The sequence below is a fragment of the Pelodiscus sinensis genome, chromosome 7, assembly GCF_052426305.1.
Source record: "Pelodiscus sinensis isolate ZL-2025 chromosome 7, ASM5242630v1, whole genome shotgun sequence".
Taxonomy (NCBI): Eukaryota; Metazoa; Chordata; order Testudines; family Trionychidae; genus Pelodiscus; species Pelodiscus sinensis.
The window spans coordinates 36517923-36543776 of NC_143058.1; the positions used below are offsets into that span (position 1 = coordinate 36517923).

The 25854-nt window shown below is 38.2% G+C and overlaps 1 protein-coding gene across 1 annotated transcript in view; it reads right to left on the bottom strand.

Moving 5' to 3' along the window:
- Nucleotides 1-25854, bottom strand: part of LOC102443466 (prolyl endopeptidase FAP) — a 61532-nt gene that overhangs the window by 21634 nt on the left and 14044 nt on the right. The window contains exons 4-17 of the mRNA XM_006114846.5: nucleotides 25590-25684; nucleotides 25380-25454; nucleotides 25096-25148; nucleotides 24096-24168; nucleotides 22620-22740; nucleotides 19634-19788; nucleotides 18302-18405; nucleotides 17827-17962; nucleotides 8601-8645; nucleotides 6746-6850; nucleotides 6592-6662; nucleotides 5539-5592; nucleotides 4723-4847; nucleotides 1974-2021 (exon numbers count right to left, since the gene is read on the bottom strand). Of these exons, the coding sequence (XP_006114908.3) occupies nucleotides 1974-2021; nucleotides 4723-4847; nucleotides 5539-5592; nucleotides 6592-6662; nucleotides 6746-6850; nucleotides 8601-8645; nucleotides 17827-17962; nucleotides 18302-18405; nucleotides 19634-19788; nucleotides 22620-22740; nucleotides 24096-24168; nucleotides 25096-25148; nucleotides 25380-25454; nucleotides 25590-25684 (1260 nt within the window). The remainder of the gene's footprint in view (nucleotides 1-1973; nucleotides 2022-4722; nucleotides 4848-5538; nucleotides 5593-6591; nucleotides 6663-6745; nucleotides 6851-8600; nucleotides 8646-17826; nucleotides 17963-18301; nucleotides 18406-19633; nucleotides 19789-22619; nucleotides 22741-24095; nucleotides 24169-25095; nucleotides 25149-25379; nucleotides 25455-25589; nucleotides 25685-25854) is intronic.

Genomic DNA, 25854 nt, shown 5'->3' on the forward strand with positions numbered 1-25854 from the left:
GAAATCTCTCCTATTAATCTAAAAAAATCTATCTTTGGGCTCTAACATCATGTTCCTTTATGACGGGTCAATATCCCTTAATTGATTAGAAATTCATGCACTTCTTTTCACGTATAAACTGGAACACTCACATACTCTGTATAGTATAGAAATTAATTGATCTTTTTTCTCTCTTCATCCACTCACACCTCACTCTTCCTACCTTTTAGTTAGTTAATAGTGCAGAATACACTCCTGTCTGCAACACACTTTGCTAAATATTGTCCCTAGTCACATTCCTTGTCCTGAAGAATGGATTACTGCTCACTCTCTCTATCCTACCACATATTAACAAAATACAGTGTGATTCTTGGCATCCGAATTAATTATTTAATTTTGTCCTCTGCTGTACCTTCATTGAATTGTAACTTGCAGACTAATTTCTAATCAAACCTCAACATAACCATGTTTATTTATTGGAAAGCTTTACTAGATGATTAACCATCAAAGATACTGACATGCAGATTTAAAGTTATATTTTCCATATAATTAATACCCAGCACAAATTGTAGTACTGGCATATTAGGAAAGATACTTTGTATATCAACAAGCTTTCCTATCACTAAGATGGACATAGTATATTGGACCTAGTGGAAATCTGTGACCTGAATCTTGACCCTCAAACTGAAACAGAACCGTACATGATTTTTTAAACAACTTTAGTTAAACTTTGTCAGTATTTTACATATTTGGAAAACACTTTCTGCTTCTGTGACTGCAATAATACCAGAAGAATACAGCCTGACCATGCTCAGGAAATTTCAGACTTTTTTCAAGAAAGTCAGTGACTGTGAAATGTCCAGGCTACTTTTGCAGATCCAGTAATTTTGGATAGCTTGGATAAAAATCTCGATGTCAGATCCAAACCAAACTGGAGCACCAAATCTTTTGGAGTTTGCTCATTCTGTAGACAGCTTCCAGACTGGTGTATGTGAATTTAACTGCAATTTGAGTGAATGGGTGGTATGTGGTCAAATCTCTGCTAACCACAATAAAAACAGACTCCCTATTCCTCTTATGCAATTGCAGCCTAGTCCAAGACAAAACTGTCATAATAACTTAACAAGAAAACAATTAGCACAAGTGGCACAAACATGATTAAAACAAGAGGATACACAATCGCTCTTACAAAAACAAAAGAAGGCAGCTTAAGCATGTTGTTTTTGCAGTGAAGCAGTCTAGCTGAGCAAGTCACAGGTGAAAATCCATTAAATTAAACATTTGTTTCCGAGGCACAAGGAGATATTAGAGTGCCAGACTGATCATTCAATACTTTGTGCACCATTTCATACAGATTGTGTTCTTCTGCTGGAGCAATTAGAAGAGATCCTTAATGTGGAGCAATTCATGCACAGATATTGCAGAACGAGAAGTTGGAAGAACATAGCTAGAGAACAAAAGCTCACATTGTGGGATGGAGCAACCTTTCCCTGCTCCAGACATTTCTTTTTGATTCCTCACAAAATTTCTAGTCAACCCTTGTTCAAGTAAAATGCAGGTCAATGGCAGTGTGCACGAGCAAAGGTCTAATAGAAACTTTGTATTGTTAGATAGACATCTGTCAGGGATGGTGTAGACGGAGCTTGATCCTGCCTTGAGGGCGGGGGGCTGGACTCGATGACCTCTCGAGGTCCCTTCCAGTCCTATTATTCTATGATTCTATGATTCTATCTCAGGATGTGGCTCACTGGGAGTTACCAATGCTCAGTATGTCCACTCTTTCTAGCAATGTAAAATTCAGGTCTGGATTCAACAATAAAAATACAGTACATCCACATTTTACAATTTAATAAGAAAGAATCTGGATATTGAATCTACCCTCAAAAAGGGTTACACAATTTTTAATATAAGTCTAAGCAGTGATTTATGACATTTAGTTTGCAAATATTCAGGATAAAAACAGTGCACAGAAATATGCAGAATATTTGCAGTACCTCTGTCATTGCTGCTGTCAAAAAGAGTGGAAATAGGAATGCCTGGACCTGTAATGAGAATTAAAAAAGAAAAAAAGTTGTATATAATTGAAACAACTTGATTTGAAAAGCAGAGATACTATTAAAACATCAGTGGTAAGATATATCAGATTACTTGAATTTTCCCGATTGAATGTTTGCATATCATTTCCTTTATATAGAATCATAGAAATGGAGGGCTGGCAGGGACTCCAAGAGGTCTTCTAGACTATCCCCCTGTACCTACATCATAAAGCAGTAAACACTCTGAAAATGTATTATACTAACAAGTGTAACGATACCTATTAACAAGACCCAGGCATAATGTATTTGCCAGCCACATCAAATAATCGTATATTTGCTCTTCTTTAGGAAATGACTGCATAATTATGCTTCAGAATCCAGGCTTTCATTTTAAAATAAATCTTATGGTTCCACAGAATAATAACTGAACTTCCATGTAGTAGACAATGCTCTAGGAAAAGGTGTGAACTATCCCAAGCCATCTCAATAATATGTAAACTCAGAAGCCTAAGGATGTCTATTTAAATATCATTATTGCTAACTATCTGTGATGAAATCACTGTACACCCAATAGGTCATTGCTGTTTCATGTCAAAAGCATTCAGTTGGCACATTTGCATCTCAGCAGTGACCCAGGTATCAGATCCATAAAGAAAGACAGAAGCCAGTACTGCTTGATGGATATGCTTTGTAGTTTAAGTTGATATGTGGTATTGACACAACAGAAGGTTTTAAAAACCATGTAGCCTTGTGGAGTCAAGGTTTCATGTCACCATGGCAGCTTCCTTCCATAACAGTGGAGCCAAGATACTCATGATACAAACAAGAATGTCAAGAATCATACTAACCAGCCTCCAGTGTCTTCCCAAGTGACTCAATGTCCAGGTGCCTTAGTTATCTGTTCTGTATACAACAGTCCACAGCAAGTCCTGGACTGCTGTATACAGAGCAGATGCCTGTATCATAGTCCCACTAATGGATTCTTGGTCTACTCAAGCTATGACAAAGCTTCATGCATTTGACCCAACAGAAGCTGGATAGAGAAGACCCCATGAGCAGCCTTATACGTGCTGGAAGATATTGTGATTTTCAAATGCAACTGCTTCAATCTTAATAAAGGTAGCCCAAAATACTAGTGGGAGACTGGATTCTCTGGAAATGGGTGATCTAAAGTGTGTATTCTTTGCTCTATGAGCAACAGAATGACTGACTGACTGACTGACTGACTGACAGAATGAATGGTTAACCAAACTAGCTTCCCTCCTAGTTATAATACCCAAAAGCCCCAAATCTCTCCAACCAATCTGTCTAAACCTCCAGCATATCTTGATATCACCTATAATGCTGTGAGGTATTTTTAACAGAAATATCTGTCACAATGAAAATTTGTGGAAAATTTAAATTCAATTTAGTAACAAAATATAAAACTACAAAGGTTTCTGTATTAACTGTACTGTACTGAGCTGGAAGGGATACAGGGCCTGAGGAGGAAGGCCACATTTCATAATTCTGGAATTCCTACAGAAGAACACAGGAGTCACTGCCACACACATTGTCAAAAGCACTGGTAAGGAAATGGGGTCTTGGCCATTACCAAGCAACAAAGCTGTAAGGAGGAAGATAACCTTTAAAACCCTGAAGAGCTTTTCTTTTCTGTAGATAAGGTGACATCTAGCTAATAACTAAGGTGCCGTTACATAAAGTGAACTCAAAATTAACAATGTGAAATGGGCTTCTGAGAACATGCCACATCACATTTGCTAAGGTGAGTAGATTTCATGTGGTGATGACAACATCAAATATTCTGGACAAGGATGATTGAGAGGTGTTATCATTCTTTTACGCTTGCTCCAGTGGCTGGGGGTTTTATTATTTGTACAGCTGAACATTCCATTCAAATTCTGAAAAATGATAGCAAAAGTTCTATGCTACATATTGGATAGTGAAGGATGAAATGTAGATTTTTTTTGTCTTTGAATTTTTATAGTAAATAGATTTAGTGACCATTATTTACAGTGCCCTGATAATGGTCCACTGAGGTCCATGGCAAAATCCCTATTGATCTGAATAGGATCAAGATTTTATCAATTTCTGGCTGGAGAGCAATTTCAAAGGTTTCATACTTAACTCATATACATATCTCTCTCTATTTATTTTCAGAAAAATTATAATTATTGTGAAAAACAACATCACTTAGAAAACTGTCAACAGTTTCTGGGTCAAAATCAGGCCAGATTTAGGCAGGCTCAGGTTTTACTAATTTCAGTGGGAGTGCCATTTGCTTATATCACTGCTGAATTTGGCCTTTTATGTAAGAATCAAAGTACAGATTAGTGGAAAGGAAACCCAAAGAAAGAAACAGTAATGGGTTTCTAGAACCAGTTTTAGTAGCCCATGGTAGTATGTGATTTTGGCTGATGTTTGTCAGGAAATTAATTTTGGGGATTTCTGTTTTTGTTTTTTGTTTTTTTACAAAAACCTATATAAAAATTGACTAAAACAAATATGTTAAAATATTTCACAGGAAAAAATAATAAGCAACTGAAAATATTTTCTCCAGTCATTGGTAACCAACATTTTACAGTTTAAAATCGCGTCTGAAAACTATTAAGACTGAATAAATACTGCTTGGAACAAATATCATCATCTATCTCATATTCCCTTGAAAATACAACTTATAATTTGCTTGATCACATGCTATACTTACCATAGCAGACTAGGGCATAATACTTTGCATTTTCACTAAATCTCGCTGTGTAATACTGACACCTTTCTTTCCTTATATTACAAGTAATGCATTGTTTCCTTAGAGGATTGCTTCCAATGCTAATTCTAGGAAAAAATGAAAATGAAACAATATAATATTGCTTTGAAGAACATTTTCCAAATAATGCTACCAAATCATCTATATTGTAAAGTTAGTCAATTTAAATGTCACTTTCTAATCAATGGTTTACAGTTTTTCTATATTTTTAAACAGTTCTATAAGTCAGAAAATCCACAAGATAGGATAACTGACTTTTCCAAGGTCACACAGGAAATCAGTGGCTACGTTGGAAATTGAGGAGAGGTCTCTTGAGTCCAAGTCCAGTTCCCTTAAACACTAGATCTTGTTTCCTTCTCCATTTATTTTTGTGTACACATTTCATTTAAAAACACTTGCATATGTATTTTTAGCACTATCATGTATCTGTTCAGGTGATTTACACATACAAGACTATCCCCTATACAAGGCAGTATCAAAATGTACCTCGAAGTGATGCATACATATGAGGGCCACATTTTGAAAATTGATACCAGTGTTGTGTGCCCCTCCAAAAGGCATGCTCAGTTTAAACAAAATATATATTATCTATTCACTGAAAGGGACTTGTACACACAAAGTAACTGCCCAATTCAAATTTTAGGTAAAAAATCTTGATATTTATTCTTAACATTTTGAAACTGATTCAGATTCTATAAATCCAGATTCATCTGATATTAGTTTAATCAAAATTAATAACAAAATTTGATATTAACTTACTTATATATATTCCTTCTCCCTGGATAGCCTTCAAATTCATTGCTTGAATAGAATCTATAAATTAATATGCTTGTTATTATTAAGTACTCCAGGAAATCATAAACTGTGAATTAGTATCGGGCATACTAAGTGAGAAGCCACCTTGAACAGTTATGTTTAACTAAACTAGAATCTGGATTCTGACTTTTTGTGGGTGGAGGGCATAAGACTGAACAGTGGGTTAAGCACCCTAACTTCTCATCCCTACAAACTTTTGTTCAAATCCTGAGAAAATGGCAAGTGAACCATGACATTGGGCCCTGATCTACACTAGGAAGTTATTTCAAAATAACTCCCCTTATTTTGAAATAACAAGCTCACTATTTGAAATAAGAGGCTGGTTATTTTGAAATAATAACTCCTGCTTTCCCTTGGGAATAAGCTTATTTCAAAATAGTTATTTGGGGAGTTATTTCAAATTTAGTGATTTTTAAATAATTTCCTAGTGTAGACATGCCCTTAATCACATCCTCCTACTTCCCCTCTGTTAGCTGATCAATTAGAATGTGTAGATTCATCTATGTAACAGGGAACTAAGCAGAACTATTGAGTATGACTCAGAGTCAGCTACACATTTGCTTAGCCATAATCACTCAAATCCTGCTGAATGGTAATAGGATTACTCATCTGCTTAAAGATAGGAAGATGTTGGAGTTCTTTGCTGAATAGAGGCCTAAAAATTATTAGAAAAAGATAGTGGCCTTGATTTTCAAAATGCCTTTCAGAAGCTCACATGTGCCCCATATTTATACACAAAATCTACTCTAGCTGTGTCCACAGACTAGGTTTTTCCACCATGCTAACTATGGCCGTGTGCGTGCCCAGACACCTGATTTGTGTATACAGCTGTGGTAATTCTAGACAAATTGCTCACAGTTCCCAGGCATCTGTCCCTTTGATTATCAGGGTCTAATGAGATTAATGGAACCCTACAAAGATCAATGCAATTGTATTACATGCCTAGTGACCGCAAATACCGCATAAACAACATGCTCTGCTTTATAAAATACTTACATTGCATCATCTGTTACTCTGAAAATGTATATTGCCTCCCATTGTCCACTCGTAATTGGTATTGCATTTTCCTATAAAAGTAGATGCACAGCAAGATTATTTCAGGAACCTACAGTATAGGAATTTACTGAGGATAATTCTTCGTTTGACGTACCACTGAGCCATTGATGTAGTGAATATGCTTATAACCAGCCTTGTCACTAAAAATTTTGTAGTATGAAGAGTTATCTGAAGTAAAATATGGTGTTGAAACGAAGAACTGAAACAAAGGGATAGGAAAAAATGACCAGGCTTTTGAGCAATGTATATCATATATACTTTATAATACATACACATTAGAGTGACTAGAGAGTTGCCTTCCCTTTTGTAAGTATATTCTATCAAACCTCTTAACGGGTAATATGAGCATGCCACAATGCTGGTAACATGTACACATGCTTTGTACATACACTTTGTGACTTATGCACATGGGATTGCATGTGTGTGCGCGTGCGCTTGGTTTGATCAGATTTTTAATGTATTCATTTTTTAGTTATAATCAGAGTTAGAGAGTCGTAAAAATGAACGTTTTTTAATAAAAAATTTGTATTTGTGAAAGCTGCCGGAGTTAAAAGTCCTGGTGACTAAAGTCTTTTGTGTAAGCATAAGGTAGGTACAGCATGGATCAGAGGCTGTCTGAGATTTATCACTCTGCTTTACCAATACGCTTCAGTGCTGTTTGGGAATAAAGAGGATTCAATCTCTATTCCTGCTCAAACCTTGGTCTCCTCTGAGACGGTCAACAAGGGAAACAATTGGTGACAATCGTGATTTTTAATTTTTTTAAATTATAGAAAGTTATCCCACAGAAAATGATCTGAAGCCCTTGGACGATTATGCCATCAGACACTCTTTAGGTCCCATGACTTTCCAACACTGCTGACTTGTGCTATATTTGAATCTGAGCAGCTAAATTGTTCTGCATTCCATTATTAATCTCCTCAAACCATTAAATCCCCCTCCAAGAATAAAGCAAAAAATTTTTGTGTAGTTTCGATTAGTTTTTATAGCAACTTGTCATCATTAATCCAGAAATGAAGGTAAAGAAAAGGAGTTCAAATAAAGTGTCTTATCCCAGTGGATGCATAGTATGAATCTCAAAATAATAGGACTGTGTGTACTAAAATATGAAGTTTTCAATTAATCCTTGTGTAAAAAGACCCAGACACTGCTCGACTTAATCTTAGTAACTGACCTTGTCATGACTAAAGAATAATAGACATAGTTTGTGTATCCTATATATGGGGCATGTGTGTGTAACATATACAATGACGTGTCAATGTTTATGTGCAAGGTAAGTACAGCATGGGGCAGAAGCTGTCCAAGCTTCCCCATTCTGCTGCACCAATATGTTTCAGTCCTCTTTGGGAATAAAGATAGTTCAATCTCTTGCATTCTGATGACTGAAAAAGTAGACAGTGGGCATTGTCTGTTTTTTCAGTCTTCAGAATGCAAGTTCCTCAAGGCAAGAAACATGTCTCCTCTGATATCTGAATGCTGTGAGAGCTATTGGACGTAGATATTTATCTTGATGTATTGGTAGTTGAAAGTAAATGTTACCCACAGCTTACTGGTCTCTCGCCACAAAGGCTTCTCCCCCAGTAAAGAAGAGCAGCACTTTGCATTAAAATTATGCTCCGAAAATACATTTCAGACATGTATTTATTATAGACATGTCTGGAGGAATAGGACATGCTTTCAGTGGTGCCAAAGGAACTTTCTTTATCACTGTCCTCTGCCAGGATAATGCTTTTAACAACTCCTGGCACTGTGCACTTAGATACTTCTCACTTATGTGAATGTGATTCCTGTAACTTTAGTATAGACAATAATCATTAAGACTGAGATTTGTAGTCAATGAGAGGTGAGCACACATCTCACTTAGATTCATACTCCCAACATTATGGTGAAGATAAGTAAATGACTGTAACTTTTCATTAAATCATAGAAAAAAACAACAAAAATCCTACTCCACCAGCCCATCCAGTCTGACTCTCTTCTATATGCTGCTGATTCTGAAAAACAAAATAAAAGGCAAAACCTTTAAGATGAATAGGAAAGAGAAGAGTACAATTTTTTCACAGAGATGAAAGATCTTCAGTTAAATATGGAACTGCAAATGGACACAGTAGGATTTTAGAGCTAAATTCAAATCACTCTTGCAGCAACAAGTTCCTGGAAAAATGGAAGGATATCTGACCAGGTATCAGGACTACATCAACAATCTTCTATAACATTTCAATAAAAGCTAGAATTAATGGCTATTTGATCTCAGTTAATTTTTCATTAAAAAAATCAATCCCTTCAGGACTATTAGTGTTAAATATGTGGATAGAGCCCAACTGTGATAATTTGGCATAGTTCCATTGACTTCAATGGAGTGTTGCTGATTTACATCAGCTGAGGAATGGAGCCTGTATGTTTATATTCATTTTCAAATTTACACCTGATATTGTCCTAGAGCCTTTATATATTGTAGCACGTAAGCTACTTTAGACCATACCATTATAAGACCATTCTATATCCAAACACAATGGGTACTGATGAACAATGAGAAATTCTCTTTTTCTTCTCTGTCAGAGGCTAAACATATTGGGTCAGATTCTGGTTTCATTGAATTACACCTTTGTAAATTCAGAGTTATTCCATTTTATTTAGAGGCATAACTCTAGCTTCACAGCAATATAATCAAGATCAGAATCTGATTTGCTTCCTCCATGGTATTGTAAATCTCAGCAATCTTGAGAGGACACTCTTCATGAGTCTGTAGATTTTAGGGACTAACTCTTGCGAATAGTTCCACTAGTGTAATAGTTCAGTTAAAGTATATTCCTCTTTTAACATAATTCATTTTCATAGAATCTGTGACCGAAGTTTGCAAAAGAGATTTGTGATTTGGGGCACCACAGGATTTGGGTCCACAACTAGAGATTCCATAATGTGATTGGGTTTTGACAGAACAGGTCCTCGACCTCTCTGAAAATTATGCCCTCTAAGGTGCTTTAGTTGGGTACAAAGAAGTAGAATTAAGGATTAATACGTAGCATTTAGACACTGAAAATTATTAGTCACTTTTGACAATTTGGGTACCTGCAATTCCTCATAGTGCTAAGGATTTTCAGGATTTAGGCCCTTATTATATTTTTAGTGGTGAAATTTATAAAATGGCTTGTACAGATTTAGTATGTATTCAAATCAGTTCTTTTACTAGCTCTAATGATCCTTTTACAAGTTTTATTTATGTTTGACTTACAAGGTTCCTCATGCATTTCCAATAGTGTCTAATGACTTTTTCATTGCATACTATAATGACCTGGTTGTTGATGGAACTAAATTATTTACTTATTAATGCTTACAATTCTGCATGCAATATATTTATAATTTTTTTAATTTTATAAATTAGGGGTTTTTTTTAAACTGATTGTTTAATAGAACATTTTTTCACAATCTGAAGCACTGTGAAATGCATATACAAACATTTGCTCCATGAAGAAAACAATTTGTATCCTTATCCGTAATATAGGGTGTGTCTAGACTACAGCGTTTTTGAGGAAAAAATAGTGGCCTTTTTTCAAAAAAACTTCCCCTGCGAAAGTAAATTGAAAGAACGTGGCAGTTTTTTCAATCGTGGTAAACCTCATTTTATGAGGAATAATGCCTTTTTTCGAAAGTACTCTTGAAAAAAGGTGCTGTTGAATACAAACTGTGCTTTTTCGAAAGAGAGCATCTAGACTCTCTTTCAAAAAAGCAGCTCGCTTTTTTGAAAAATCTGCTTGTAGTCTAGATGCTCTCTTTTGAAAAAGCCTCTTTTGAAAGAGGCTTGTAGTCTAGACGTAGCCATAGCAATTCATTTCAGAATTGTGCCTTTTCCTCCTCTTGTCAGTCCAGTAAAGTGCTATGCACGCTGATGTCCCACTGACTTTAGTGGAAGTTGAGGGCATTCAGCACTTTAGAGGAGTACTCAGACTTTGCAAGACAGAATCCTTGTGCAGTACTCAAACAATTACTTCTACTGCTTGGCTTTGCTTCTTATTCATAGAAAAAATGCAAACATAAATGGCAAGATTTTGCAAGCTAATAAGTCTGCAAGTAAAATAATGTCCAATTTCAACTTTGCTCATTTCTGCCTATGGACATTGACAACTCACAATTTAGGGGCTGATCAGCAAATGCTTAAACATACAAGCAATTTCCATGGGATTACTTGAGTGAGTAAAGATAGTTCAGTCTTTGTGCTTTAAAATGCAGGCATTTATACATCTGTACATTTGGAAGAAAAACTTTAAATCAATGCCACACAGAAAGTATCCAAAACAATTACATTTATTTGCAAATCAAGATCCACCTTTGCATTCCTGATTTATTTATCTCTGTTTTAATTAAGGCCCTGATCCCACAAGTACTCATGCATGTATGTGACTTTTCTCACAAAAATAATCCCTTTTACTTCTATGGCAGTGTTTCTCAACCAGTGGCATGAGTACCATTAGGGGTACTCGAGAGAATCATAGAATAATAGGACTGGAAGGGACCTCAAGAGGTCATCGAGTCCAGCCCCCCGCCCAGAAGTCTAGGGGGTACGTCAACACCACTGAAATTTGGAGAAAACTGAATTTTTGCTTTAAGTTTTACAGCGCTTTATTATTTTTGTACTTTTTACACCCAAAAATTTCATCGCCCACCTGGCGACAATGAAGTTGTTTAAACAAATGTGCTGAAATGGAAGAAAAAAAATGTGTGTGTCTGAAAGCTATAGGTACTGGGGGTACTTATAATTTTTTTAAAGGGGTACTTTATAAAAAAAGATTGAAAAACACTGTTCTATGGGACCACTCATATGAGTGAAGTTATTCAAATGCTTAAGATTTGCAGGCCCATGGCTCACATAAACATGTTTTCATAGCCCCCAATCCTGCAAACACTCACACACACACAGCTTTTATTCACATGAGTAGTTCCATGAAGTCAGATTGGTTTCTATGAGATTATTCACATAAATACAAGATAAACATTTGCCTGAGTGTTTGCAGGATCAGGGCTTTAAAAATTATTTGTGAAATGTATTATTATTTTCAAATGCATAAAGTGTAGCACATTTGTTGTGCTTTATGACCTTGGTTTAATCAGAAAACAAAGAAAGATGGAACTGTTTTTGCCAGTGGAAATGCACAGAGATGCACTTCTTCAGGACAAATAGTGCTAATGCAGCACTCCCATCTGTTCACGCTCCTTCAATTGGCCATTTGTGCAAAATTTAACATGATAAAAGCACTGTGTCACTGTATAAACAAAGTATTAAGGAAACATCAATGCAATTAAACAAGAATTATGAACACAATCCTGCAAGAGACTGATCATTTTGGCCCCAATCCAGCAAAGCATTTAAGTACATGCTTAACTTTAAACGTGGAATTAGTCCTATTGAAGTAATTTATATGCTTAAAGATAAGCACCTGTGCTAATATGTTTTGCTGGATCCCAGAGTGATCAGCATCTTGCTGAACAGACCCCTTAACTTCCTTGATGTTTCTAAATCCTTTCGATTTTCTATATAAACTTTAATCCTCAAACACATATCTCTTTTTAATGGGACACAAATTCATTTTAAGAAAAATCTGAATTGAACTGTTACATATTGAAAATTACCTTTTTCAAAATGTAAAATTACTTATTGGACCCCGAGATACAAATTTCATCTGAGTAACTTTACATTACTGTGTCTGAATTGTCCCAATGCAGTTGTTCATGTGTGAAAAGCTTGCACATATAAATTTTTGCAGGATTAATACTTAGCTTGCTTTTAAAAATCACAACAATATCTGCTATACATACTTTGTTACGAAAGAATAAAAAGTGTCTTGAATTTGCAAAGTACATTTGAGTAAATTGAAATGTCATGTTCTTTACATGTGCAGTATATAAAAATAAAAATAATTTTATAAAACATACTTTTCTTTATAAAAATGGTTGCTCGAGTCTATGAACTTTAAGCTTCAACCTATAATGAGTTTTTATAGATAGTTTAACATAACCTCTAGTAATAGTCATTATGAGAAACTTTTGATTATAGGAGTATGAATGAAACCTACATAATGCAGTTACTAAACTTCAGTGTTAACCATTTTGGGGGCATCTGTATGAAATTTGGGCATCAGTGAAATGTTGACCACAGTGCTCTTATCTCTATACTACATTGTTTTGAACTAAGGGTATGTCTACACTACAGCGTTAATTCAAGTTAACTTAATTCGAAATAGTTCATTCGAATTAAGCTAATTCGAATTAATACATCTACACACAAAACCTATTTCGAAATAGCACGTCCACACTGAGTGGACCCTGAACCGAAGTTAAGGCTGGTCAGAACCAGTGCCGGCAGGGCATCAGGTTAGGACTTAGTGTGTAGGGCTGCTGCCTGAGGCTAACTGAGCTCCATGCTTAAAGGGACCCTACCCCCACCCCGGACAGACAGTTCTCAGTTCTCAGTTCCCCGCTTGCTTGTCTACCTTGATGAGGGACAGTAAAGCAGTCCTGTCTTGGAGTGCCCTGAGTGCCTGCACTCAGGACACCACAGCACTCGGCCACATGGAGCCAGAGTTGCCCCTGGGCATGCCGGTCTTGGGGTCGTTGCCATCAGCCCGGCTGCATTTGCTGCAGGCTGCCATCCGGGGGGTCCATCGAGGGGCTGTCAGGATCCAAGAGGCCCTGAGGGAAAGCGTCCACCCCAAGGAGCCCTCAGAGCCACCCCAGTCCTCCCCACCGGGGGCTCGTGCCCCATTCCTCCCCCACATCCTTCCACTTACCCCACCCTAGCCCCCCTTCCTGATGTCAAACAAAAGATACATATGTTCAAAAATAGAAACTGGATTTATTGAACAAAACTGGGGGTGGCTGGATGAACCTCTGGGGAGACTGGGAAAAAGAGGTGGGAGAGGGGAAGAGAGAGGGTGGGAGAGGGAAGGGGGAAACCTGGGAGGAGGGAGCTGGAAGGGGTAAGCAAAGGGAAGAAGGGAGAGGGGAAGCTCAGGGCCCAGGGTTGGGGGTCTTGCCGGACCAATTTAATTTTCATGCATACCTGCTTCTGGGTTCGCATATAGCCTTTGGTGGCCAGGCTGGCAGCTATCCTGCCATAGATGGCTGCATTCCTCCATCTAGTGCAGAGATCATGGACGTAGAGGACATCCCCCCCAAACCTTATAAGGTCCGTGATCTCCACCCTGGACCAGGAAGGCACCCGCCTTCTCCAGCCCCTGTTAGGCTCCTGGGAGCTGGCAGACTGCTCCCGGGGAGCAGCAGAGGGCTGGCTGCCAGTGGCTTGCTGGCTCATGTTTTGGAGCCACTGGGTCAGGGGCCTCGGTGGCCACTACTGGCTCTGAACTGGCAGGTTTGGAGCTGGCATAGGCACTGTGGCCAGGATCTACCCCTTTAATGGCTCCAAGGCTGGGGGAGAGGAGAGTAAGTTTTCCTGGTTGTGCCCAGAGTGGCCACCAGGGCTCCCTGGGAAGGACTGGAGGAGCCCTATTTCGAATTAAGTGTCTACACAGCACTTAATTTGAAATAGCTATTTCAAATTTGGAGTTACTCCTCGTAGAATGAGGTTTACCAAATTTGAATTAAGTGCTTCGCTATTTCGAATTAATTTCGAAATAGCGGTTTGCATATATAGACGCTATTAAAGTTAATTCGAAATAATGGCTGTTATTTCGAATTAACTTTGCAGTGTAGACATACCCTAACTGAAGTAATTTAGAAACTAATTCAAACACAGCTTTAATATACAGGCAGTCTCCGAGTTACGCGGATCCGACTTATGTCGGATCCACACTTACGAACGGGGCTTTCTCTCCCTGGAGCTCGCAGGCAGCGAGACCGTCCAGAGCGCAGTGGTCCCGCCACCTCGACCTCCAGGGCGAAAAAAGCTGCTCCGGGTGCCCCTGGTCTGCTGGGGACCATCTCCAGCAGATCAGGGACACCTGGAGCAAAGCCGGGGAGGTGGAGGGGTCCCGCGCCTCTGAGGCTTTGCTCTGGCAAAACCTCAGAGGCGCGGGACACCGCCGCCGCTGCTGCTTTGCTCCCGGTGCCTCTGGTCTGCTGGGAGCAAAGCCCCGGGCCTGTGGAACGAGGTGTACCGGTAGAGCGTGGAGCATGGAACGAGGTGTACCGGTAGTTCGGAATAGGAATCCTAGTCCGAACTACCTAGGTCGAGCCCCGTGTAGCCGCGCTGCACGGGGTTCGAACCAGCGGGGTTTTAAAAATGGCGTCTCCCCGCTTATGCAAATGAAGCCCGGGAAATTCAAATCCCGGGCTTCATTTGCAAGTGCGGTATGCATACATTACCCTCCTAGTTCGAACTAGCAGGGTAGTGTAGACATACCCCATGTAAGTCAGAACTGGCATCCAGATTCAGTCACTGTTGAAACCTATCAGTTTCAGCAGCAGCTGAATCTGGACGCCAGTTCTGACATACATACAGATTCAACTTAAGAACAAACCTACAGTCCCTATCTTGTACGTAACCCGGGGACTGCCTGTATATGCTTTCAGAGTATATAAATTGGGTGTATTTTTTCACAGTTTGGCTCTTCAGCGTGAGGAGATCTCAGGGCTCAGAAATAAAGAGGAGAAAGAAACCCAATGGCTTTGAAATCAGCGCACATCTGTTTTGTGATTTTATTTAAAGTCTTTGAAAACATAGTACTGACAATTTGATTTCTTGCTTTAGTAACTCAAATTTATTTATTGATTTACTTTGCAGAGGAGTCACAGTATCATGAAATAATTCATCAGTAGTTCTAGGTTCTTAGTTATTTAGTTTAACAATGAGGGTGATTAACTAATGCAGGGGTTTTTAACCTTCTTTTTCATTTGTGAAAATCTAAAAAATTCCAAATGAAGTTGTGGTCCCCTTAGGCATAGTCTGCAGACCTCCAGGGTCCAGGGACTATAGGTTGAAAACCACTGAACTATTAGAACAAGGGAAGTACCATATAACAATATATTTTGATATTTTCAGATCTTAAGTACTGTGAGTCTGTCACAGAGGTCATGGAAGTTATGGATTCTGTGATTTTCCAAGCAGCTTGGGCACCCACTATGCCAGCCACGCTGGCCACTGCCGAGGCAGTCTCTGAGCAGCAGCGGAGTTGGATGTGGGAGGAAGCTTGGGAAAGGGACAGGAGGCTGGGGCACAGGAGGCATGAGAGCTGTTGGTGGCACTTATTTGGGGGTGCACACTGGAAGTGGCAACATGTCCCTTGGCTCCTAGGTAGAGCACAGCCAGGTGGCTCTGTGCACTGCCATCTCAACTCTCACTGGCTGCCGTTCCTGGCCAATGGGAACTATGAAGCTGGTTCTCAGGCCAAAGCAGTGTGCAGAGTCTCCCTGACTGCAGCTCTGTCTTGAACCTGAGGGACTTGTTGCTACTTCTGGGGGGCTGTGCAGAGCTAGGTAGGGAGCTTGCCAGCCCCTCAAACCTCCCACCACAGGATTAGTGGGGAACCCTCCCAGAGCATCAATGGCTCCCATGGGCTGCCCCCGCCCCTCCTCCAATTGCCCAAGTTTTAGTTAGGGGTATATAATACAAGCGAGGAACAGGTCACAGGCGATGAATTTTTGCTTACTGCCTGTGACCTCTCCATGGCTTTTACTGAAAATATCTGTGACTACAATGTAGCTTTCCCCCTCTTTTTCTGCTTTAAATTTTTGGGGTTTCTGTGGTCCTCTGTGTCTCTTGCTCTACTCATCATCTGAAGAAGTGGGTTGTGCCCATGATAGCTCATGATATTAGCTATATTTTTTGTTAATATCTAAGGGTATGTCTACACTACCCCGCTAGTTCGAACTAGCGGGGTAATGTATGCATACCGCACTTGCTAATGAAGCCCGGGATTTGAATTTCCCGGGCTTCATTAGCATAAGCGGGGAGCCGCCATTTTTAAATCCCCGCTGCTTCGAACCCCGTGCAGCGCGGCTACACGGGGCTCGAACTAGGTAGTTCGGACTAGGTTCCTATTCCGAACTACCGTTACTCCTCGTGAAACGAGGTGTACCGGTAGTTCGGAATAGGCACCCTAGTCCGAACTACCTAGTTCGAGCCCCGTGTAGCCGCGCTGCACGGGGTTCGAAGCAGCGGGGATTTAAAAATGGCGGCTCCCCGCTTATGCGAATGAAGCCCGGGAAATTCAAATCCCGGGCTTCATTAGCAAGTGCGGTATGCATACATTACCCTCCTAGTTCGAACTAGGAGGGTAGTGTAGACATACCCTAAGTTACTAGAGGACCAACCTTTCTGGAAGATACGCTTTAGTCAGTCACACATTGCAGGGCTTGATATAAGAGTAACTGAAGGAAGCTCTATGGCCTGTGTGATATAGGTCAGGCTAGATCAGTGGTTCTCAGCCAGCGACACATGTACCCTGGAGGTATGCAGAGGTCTTCCATGGAGTACATCAATTCATCTGGATATTTGCCTTACAATAAGCTACATAAAAAGCACTAGTAATGTCAGTACAAACTAAAATTTCATATTTGTTTATGCTACACACTGAAATGTAAGTACAGGTTGAACCTCTCTAGTGCAGCACCCCCAGGACCTGATCGGTGCCAAACCAGAGAATTTGCTGGACCATGGGAGGTCAATATTGTCTACCAGTATTACCAACACTTCCACTGCTTACTGGGCTCCTAGAAGACATTTGGGGGTAAATTAGAACAGCACAGAACATTAAGAGCCAGGACTGCTGGCTGTAAACAAACTTTATGGGACTGAGGGAAATTTGGCCCCGCCTATCATAAGTGAACATCTGGCTAACTAAAATCATGCCAGACCAGAGAGTGCTGGACTAGAGAGATTCAACCTGTATAATATTTATATTCCAATGATTTCTTTTAAAACAATGGTAAAATGAGAAAGTAAGCAATTTTTCTGTAGGGAAGTGTTGTGACACTTTTGTATTTTATATCTGATTTTGTAAGCAAATAGTTTTTAAATTAGGTGAAGTTTGGGGGTACATAAGACAACTCTGACTCCTGAAAGGGGTATAGTAGTCTGGAAAGCTAGAGAGTCACTGAACTATATAATTTAATTGATCTTTCTAGCCTCAGAAATCTATGAATCTGTATTCAAATTCCGTAACGTCTACTGTCTGTAAATTCAATTTCACAGCAGAGTTAAGCATATATATCAATGTGCAGTACCTCTGGACAGTACCAGGAATTGGAGTTTTCTTGGAAGTCACATGTAGCTAAGACAGAAAAATTCTGGATTCGCTTCAGCCATTGCACATTGATTCGATTATCTGTTACCCAAGTAAGCCAAGTGAAATAGTGATCACTAAAAACAAAGAATGAAAGCTGGTTATTATAATATAGAAGTAGACTATTACTATCACATCCATTATGGCCCCAATCTTGCTTTATTGAAGGCAATGGAAAAATACCCATTGACATCAATGGGATTGGATTCAGTCCTATGTGAATGAGGACTGTAAACTGCATACTATATGAATCAGTAAAGGCAGTATCTAAAACTTCAGGTTAGCTCCAGATCCATACGGTAGATAAGTATGAAGCTGCAGCATACAGAAAAGAACCTCCAGAAAAGAAATTAAGAGGTCCCATCATTCAGCACAAAACAGAAAAGGAAAAGAAGATGAATTTGAGAACACACTACCTTGATGCTATCACTGCAGGAACAGGTACTTCCTTAGGACCTAAACCTTCAGGGTTAGTAGTGTCTACAATAAACACTCTAACGGTAGGATTTTTAGCCCCAGCCTTCAAAGGAAATGTATTACCAGGTTATTCAAATCAAGCTCTGGAGGATTAGTTACCAGTTTAAAAAAATAACATTTTTTCTTGCAAGAAAGAAATAAGTTTCTAAAAATAATAATAATACTATGGAACATAATGGAGCAAATTCTTAATCTAGTATAAATCTAGAGTAATTCATTGTGGCAATTTGCTACTTCACTTATCATTAGTTTATGCATCAAGACAAATTATCTAGTTCAAAGTCCATCCGCAAAAAAGCATAGTGCTTGGGGGTAGAAAACATGAAATTAGGCGGAAGTTCTTCTCTTCTCTGTGCAGTGTATATCTCTGGAATATATACTGCCCTAGTTTTGGGCAGAAGACTTCTGTTAGAGCATGTCTACACAGCAGGACTAAAGCCGAAATAAGCTACACAATTTGAGCTTCAGCCATAGCTTATTTATGCTTTTGGCACTGTCTACACAGCAGTAAGTCTGAGTAGGAGCTCTCTTCCTCCAACTTCCCTTACTCCTTGTAAAATGAGGGTTACAGGAGTCAGAGTGAGAAGTCCTCCAGCTCGACATTATTTTGACATTATGTCAAAGGAACTGCTTGAAGTGTAGATGCAGACTGTCTTATTTCACAATAACGTCTGTTATTCCGAAATAACACTGCTGTGTAGATGTACCCTTGGGTTCCTAGGAGATCTCTAATACAAAACAAACAACTTTGCTTTATATTGGGAACTCCCATTTAAGGCCTGAACCTAGCCCATTGAAGTCATCTATGTCCTGACTACCTAAAGTCAATGGACTTTGGATCAGGTCTCTGAAGGATTTGAATATATATGAGATCTCACATCCTCTTATTTCTCAGTGCAACATAGGCCTTGATTTTTTTTAAAAAATACAGTATATTATAATGAAAACATTGTTAAGCAACACAATAAGTACAATAGGTAAGAAAGCAAAGTAAGGCCCAGAACCTCCTTATATTTGTAAGCTTAACTGCACTTTCATGAGTAGTTTCATCTATTTCATTGGGACTACTCCTGTGCATGTAAAGGTATAATACACATGTTTATATCTTTTCTTTCTTAAATAAATTCTAAGCTAGAGCAGAATTAAACTCTGCTACACAGGAGTATAAACATTCTTCATGTACATTTGAGGTATCTCGATTTAAAAGACATTGCAACCCATTTACAAACCAAGAGGAATAAAATGGCACCCATTGAAAATAATCAACATACCTTGGGATATGGAATAGACATTTTTCTAGGATACTGGTCCTCACCATAATATGAATATTCAATAATTGGTATGTCAGTATCATTAAATTCTACATATGCTATAAACTTTCCATTTGGAGACCACCACAGAGCATATTTCACAGCAAGCATTTCCTCTAAAAAAATATACATATCAGTTGCAGGTCCTCATTTATAACCTAACAAGGCAATATAACCTAAAATTACATCTTTGCCATCAGTGTACACATCACTTCTCAACTAGAAAACTCTTCTATATAAAAAAGATCTTGACTCTTCAAAAGCACTTAGGAATATGAATAACTTTATTCATGCTGTAGTCTATATTAAAAGGAATTTTGTTCTAGTTTAAATGAGCTTAAATTTAGAGGAGTAGAGGAAACTGAGATGACTAGTGTGAGATAAGTTAGAGGTAAGTTGGAGGTAGTATAATGGAAAAATTGAAGTCAGAGAAGACATGACCCATAGTTATATTGTTGTTATGTTTCTGTTATAACTGGTTTTAGCATGGATTTTTATGAGTGTTTTTAAAATTTGTGAATCTTTTATTAAAATGCTATCTGTGTTGATAGTATGGGAAGAACATTGGTGCATATGTTAATTTAAATAATGTCTAATGTAAAGAACCAATAAGGAGCCTGCAGAATTATGAAGGTTGTAATGAGTAGGCTTAATATTAATTACTATTATAAAAATAGTTGTGTTACTGGTGCGGAGAGATCCACTTAACATCAAACAGGTATTGTAAGGTTCCAGGAATAGAAGGCCATACTCCACTCTGTTTTCAGGAGACTGATCACTTATTAATGGACTACTGAGTGTATAATACTCAAAGAAGTACACACTAAAGAATGCTCATTATAGCTCGAATGCTTCAAGGACTGCTTTTAGAAGTGGACTTGGAAGAAAATGAAGGATGGAACCTAGTGATCAGTAATTGTGAGGCTGTCCCAACTTCTTGGAGTAGCATAAAGGCAATCACCATGTCTGAAGGGTACAAAGAATGAAGGGGGTGATCAGGAGAATGGAAAGGGCAGAAGCTTGGGAAGTAGGTGGACACTGACTGGAAAATATCCTCCCTTTATTCAGAGCACTGCTCTGAGGAAAAATAAATTATGTACAGTACATTAAAAGCTCATGTTTCCTATCAGAAAAATACCTTAACAAATTGGTGCATCATTGACTTTTAAAGCTAGTTCTTTCTATTCCTAAACACCAAAAAGGATTTTCATTCTGCATCAGTCCACTGGCTTATCTGCTCAGGTACTGGGATTAGCCAGAAGAATGCAGAAACTAACAATATACCTTTGTGCAATGCCATGCATGAGGTCAAGGGAGGAGGAAGATAGGATCTTTCTTCTTCATTTGGACAGGTAAATGGTTTATGCCTCAAAACAATAAGTCTGGTTACTCATATCATTATCATCACTTGTACACCTACAGATATTAACTGTCATAACATTTTCCCACACTGAATAAAGCTACTGAATGCATTTCCATCACCTACTGTAGCAGTGAGTTCCATAGATTGATTATATGATGTGTAAAAATACATGTCCTTTCACTGATTCTATTCTTTAATTTTGGGTGCCCCCTTGCTCTATTGCAACAGAAAAAAAGAGGCAATTATTAATTATCATGTCCCCAAATATAGGATCTCTTATGAAGTGCTGGGACTCATAAAACCAGGCACCTTCCCAGCACTCTAAAGCTTTCTCCTGTATATTGATAGGATTTTGCAATAATAATATGCTCTTCTGTAGTTTTCAACCTTATTTTTAAACTTCTCTAAGGAGTGGTTCCCATCTTTTGCCTGTACTTGTTTTTATGTAATGGACAACATAAGGTAGGGTGTGATGATGTAGTGAGACATCAGAACATCATAGGCATGTAGTGAAATTAGAAACTGAAAAATAATATATATACACTGATGAATAGGTCAGTCCAATTGCTTTGTAGAAGTAAATCAAGCTATTTTACGCTGTATTGAGTCTGAATCTTGACCTTAGTTTAAGTCACCACAAGACATGAAGACAAGACATGAAGTGGAGATGTTGTTTTACACATTCTCTGCTATCTACCCTCTTAGTCAGTTCAAAGAGAAACCAATGCTCTGAAGGACATCTGGTTCTTGTCCTTCACAGGAGGATGGCTCTAAGGAAAGATTAGCCTATCTAGTAGGGATCTGTGTGTGAAAGAGAGAGGGGAGGAGGAGAAGGAACTGTAAAAATGAGGATAAAAAGGTATGGCATGGAGTTAGAAAATAAGACCTGTTTTCTGGCATTGATAAGGGCTGGGTAGTTACACCCAACTAAAGCTGCTAACCCAAAACAGCACTATAGAATGAAGTCACATAACAGTGGATGAAAGGAATATTTACAAAGGGCTAAATGTAGCCCATGGTCTAGAGTGGCTTCTGCTGGGACAGCTCCTGCTGAAGGGCACCTAAGGAAGAAAGTCCACTGTGGATCCCCAGTAAAAATTGTCCAAGTACAGATGTCCGAGCCTGACAGAAACTCACAACTGAAATGTAGTAAAATATAGACTCTAAATACAGCACCCACTTGCACAACACCAGAGATCTTAGGAGGGGAAATGAGAAGTAACTTATCTAACTGAAGCTATAGGCAAAATTTAACTGGAGAGAGTGTAGTTTCCTGAGTTGAAATTTAGCCAGGACACAGCACTTAACATTTCTACTCTGATGAAATGTGCCATGTTATCTTGGTTAACCACAGACTCTTGATTTCACATCTCATTTGAAACTGGGACTGTCATTTGGTGATTTATGGGTAATGCTTAGTTACCAAGTTGATAGGCACACCAGGCTTACTATTGCCTTAGAAGATTTCAAAATACTAAACCACTAGCACTGTTTCTTGCTGCACTTTGAGGTTGCTTGGTGTTCTCCCATCTGAGTTCTGACCAAACCCAGACTTTTTTAATGCAGTTTTCAATATTAACTTACCTTCATAGACCCAGTCGGGAATTCCATTAAATATTACATTCTCTTTTCCATTATTAGTTATTTTAATAGGTAGATCTTCAGGATATAGTTTCAGATAGATATTATTCTGATAAACATATGCCTAAAGATGAGAATGTATTTGTTAGGAATATGTACGCTGATATTTAAAAAAAAGATCTGACCAAATTTTCTATAGTCAATGCTATTGTGTATACATTATACATTATAATAGGCCAAATCTTGAAATCTTGAGTCAAGTAAAATTAGAAATGGAGTCTTTGCAAATTTTCCCAGCAACCTAGTATCTCTCTTGGGACTAGGTTTGAATTTGATATAATAAAAGAAAATTATAATATGAAGGCCATATTCTTCTTTCAGTTACACCGGTATAAATCTACAATAACACCACGTAATTTTTTGTCATTATGAAAAAGTACTATATTTAAACTGTTAAACTGTTGATGCAGGTATCTAATTCCCATTAGTTATATTGGAAAGTACACAAAGGCACTGAATGAAAAAATATCTGAGATATTAGTCATAAATGAGTCTCAAAGGATTTAGTTTAGTTTGAATAAGCACCTAAAATTTAGCATCCTCTTTGAAACTCATTCAAACTTTCTGAAATTCTTGTATCTTTTCAACCGAGCTAGAAATTTCAGGTGACCAGGCTTTTTTGTGAGATTTCTGGTATTTCTGCTTCAGGTCCTAGCTCAGACCAGCAAGCATAGGATAAACCATGAGTCTATAATATAAAAATGTTAAAGGAAATCAGACTTTATTGGAACTTCAGAAAAGAATCGATTCAGATTCACTTTGAGATTTGGGCCAAGGTTCTTATTTTACTTGACCACATTTGTCCATTTCTGTTAGAAAAAAGGAGCCTGATCCTGTACCCTTTGCTCATCCCAAACTGTTAGAAAAATCAATGGGCGTTATGGTGTGCTGGGACTGCTAAAATATGAGGATTTTCCTGAAAAAGTGTGTCTCTTAATAGTACCAATGTTCACTTTAATAACATACAAGTAAAATGTCAATTATATGTTAAATGACCAACAAAACAGCACTCAAAATTCCTAGATGGAGCGTGCAGCCTGTTTGACCTCTCTTCTCCCATTGTCAGATATGGAGGTCAGTGAGAGTGCATTTGCTTGTCAGTGTTTTACTAAGAAAATGTCTTAACCATGAGCAATGTGCAAGTTCTTGACAAAAGAAATAATGGGGCAATAGCTAATTAAGTATCACTTACTGTTTACAAGAAGTTAAAACATACGTTTTAGGCTAGAATAAAGTTGTTCTATAATGGTTCTCCCACTTCCACATTGATCAGATAAACTGTTATCTGTATTAAGTATGGTTGATAAACACAGTTTAAAGTCCTGTCAAAATAGGGCTTAAGCAAACATACATAAGCAATAAATCTTTTCTGTTTTTCAAAAAGTAACATTATTTTAGCACATCATTATCTTTACTGACCAATTTGTGTCCAACAGGTGACCAGGATATATATTGAATTGTATGTGGAAGTGGATTTTCTGTTACAAAATTACTAAAAAAAGAAAAAAAAGGAAAAGAAGTTGAAATGACTATTGCCAGCACTGTAAACCGACCATAATATTGTACATATATATATATATATGTGGGACAGATTAAAGAAAAAACACAAAAGCACAATATTTTAACTGCATTTGTTTTGTGAAAAAAGCAAATGTGGTATCAGAAAGGTAGGTAGCATTTGCTGTGCAAACCAGGCAGTTAGGCAGAAAATAATGTGATTCATGCACAAGGGCTTGTATGTGCTAGCAAACTTCTGTGTGCACAACTAAGTCAAGCAGCTCTTTGTCTGACTGCCTGAAATGTCAGTCTTACCCTGTATCCAACTATGGCACACTCAACTAAGACACTTGCTATCCTATAACAGGTGAATTACTATTAGAATCAGCTCAAGCAATGTGTGAATCATGTGATCACATGGAAGTTCCATTGCATCACCTTTGAGGAACCTGCAAAGCATCAGCAGTACCTAGGTACTTCGGGAGAGCAGCCACAGCACCATGTACCATGACATTCCTCAGCACCCAGGCTGCAGTGGCCTCTTCCCTTCACCCCTGGCCAGCACTTTTGCAAGGATGTAAGAGAACAGTCAAAATGGAGAGAAAATCAAATAAAGGAGCTAGATAAAGGACAGAAGGAGGGACTAGAGAATTCTGAGTTGTCAAATATTTAGGCAATCACAGATCAAATGACCCAAGATGCCTAGTGGTGAAATAATAGGAGGATTTTCCCATGGGACATTTTTTCAGGAAAATTTCTGAATTTTGCACCAGCTAATTAAGCAAACATCAGGCAACTTGACAGACTGAAGCAACAACCAGACAGTGAATATCAGAACAGAGCTTTCAAATGGAAATGCTAAGCAAACACATAACTGGAGTATCTGGCCATAGTTATGTGAGAAACAGGTATCAGCTTTTACCTGTATTCAAGATCATAAATGTGGTATGATGCTGTATAAGAATGTCTCCAAAGCTGCAAAAATTGAGTAAGCCAGAAAAAAACATTATCATCTCTGAAGTATAATGCCTCTTAGTGCTCCCCTTGGGCCTACCCACCACTCTACGCAATATAGTACTTTAATTCACCCCTTTAATCTACTGTTAATGCTTCTTGAGCCCATGTTAAGTAATGTTACTTCAACCTATGAAGTATCAGATGTTAAAAAAGCAGAATTTGCAGTCAAGCCATAGAAAAAGGAATTACCTTTGTGTAACTGCTTTCCAGAACTATAAATTTTTTATCAGCTGATAAAACAAAGTTTGTGGCGTTAACTTTTTTCTGAAAGATTGAGAAGTTGATTAGATTCCCGCACTCATGTACTACATATCCAAATATTTAAATCTATTTGTATTTACATGGAAATTTTTAAAGCAACTACCTTTTATTTATTTTTTATATGGAAATGATACATACAAGTGTGTCATTAGTCAAGATGGTATTTGAGCTCTCAGTTTCAACATTATAAAGAATAATGTTATCTTCTGCTGATTGATGAAGATATTCATGGCCTGTTGGAGGGGGAGGGAGAAAATTAATCTTTATACAGAAGATATTGTGAAATAAAAGTGTTCATCTGAGTACAGCCCCTATTTAGCAGTTGAGCAGTTCAAGAGAAAAAGTCTTTTGAAATCAGTATAAAAATAAGTTTTGCCTTATTTTGTAATTCCATAATGGCACA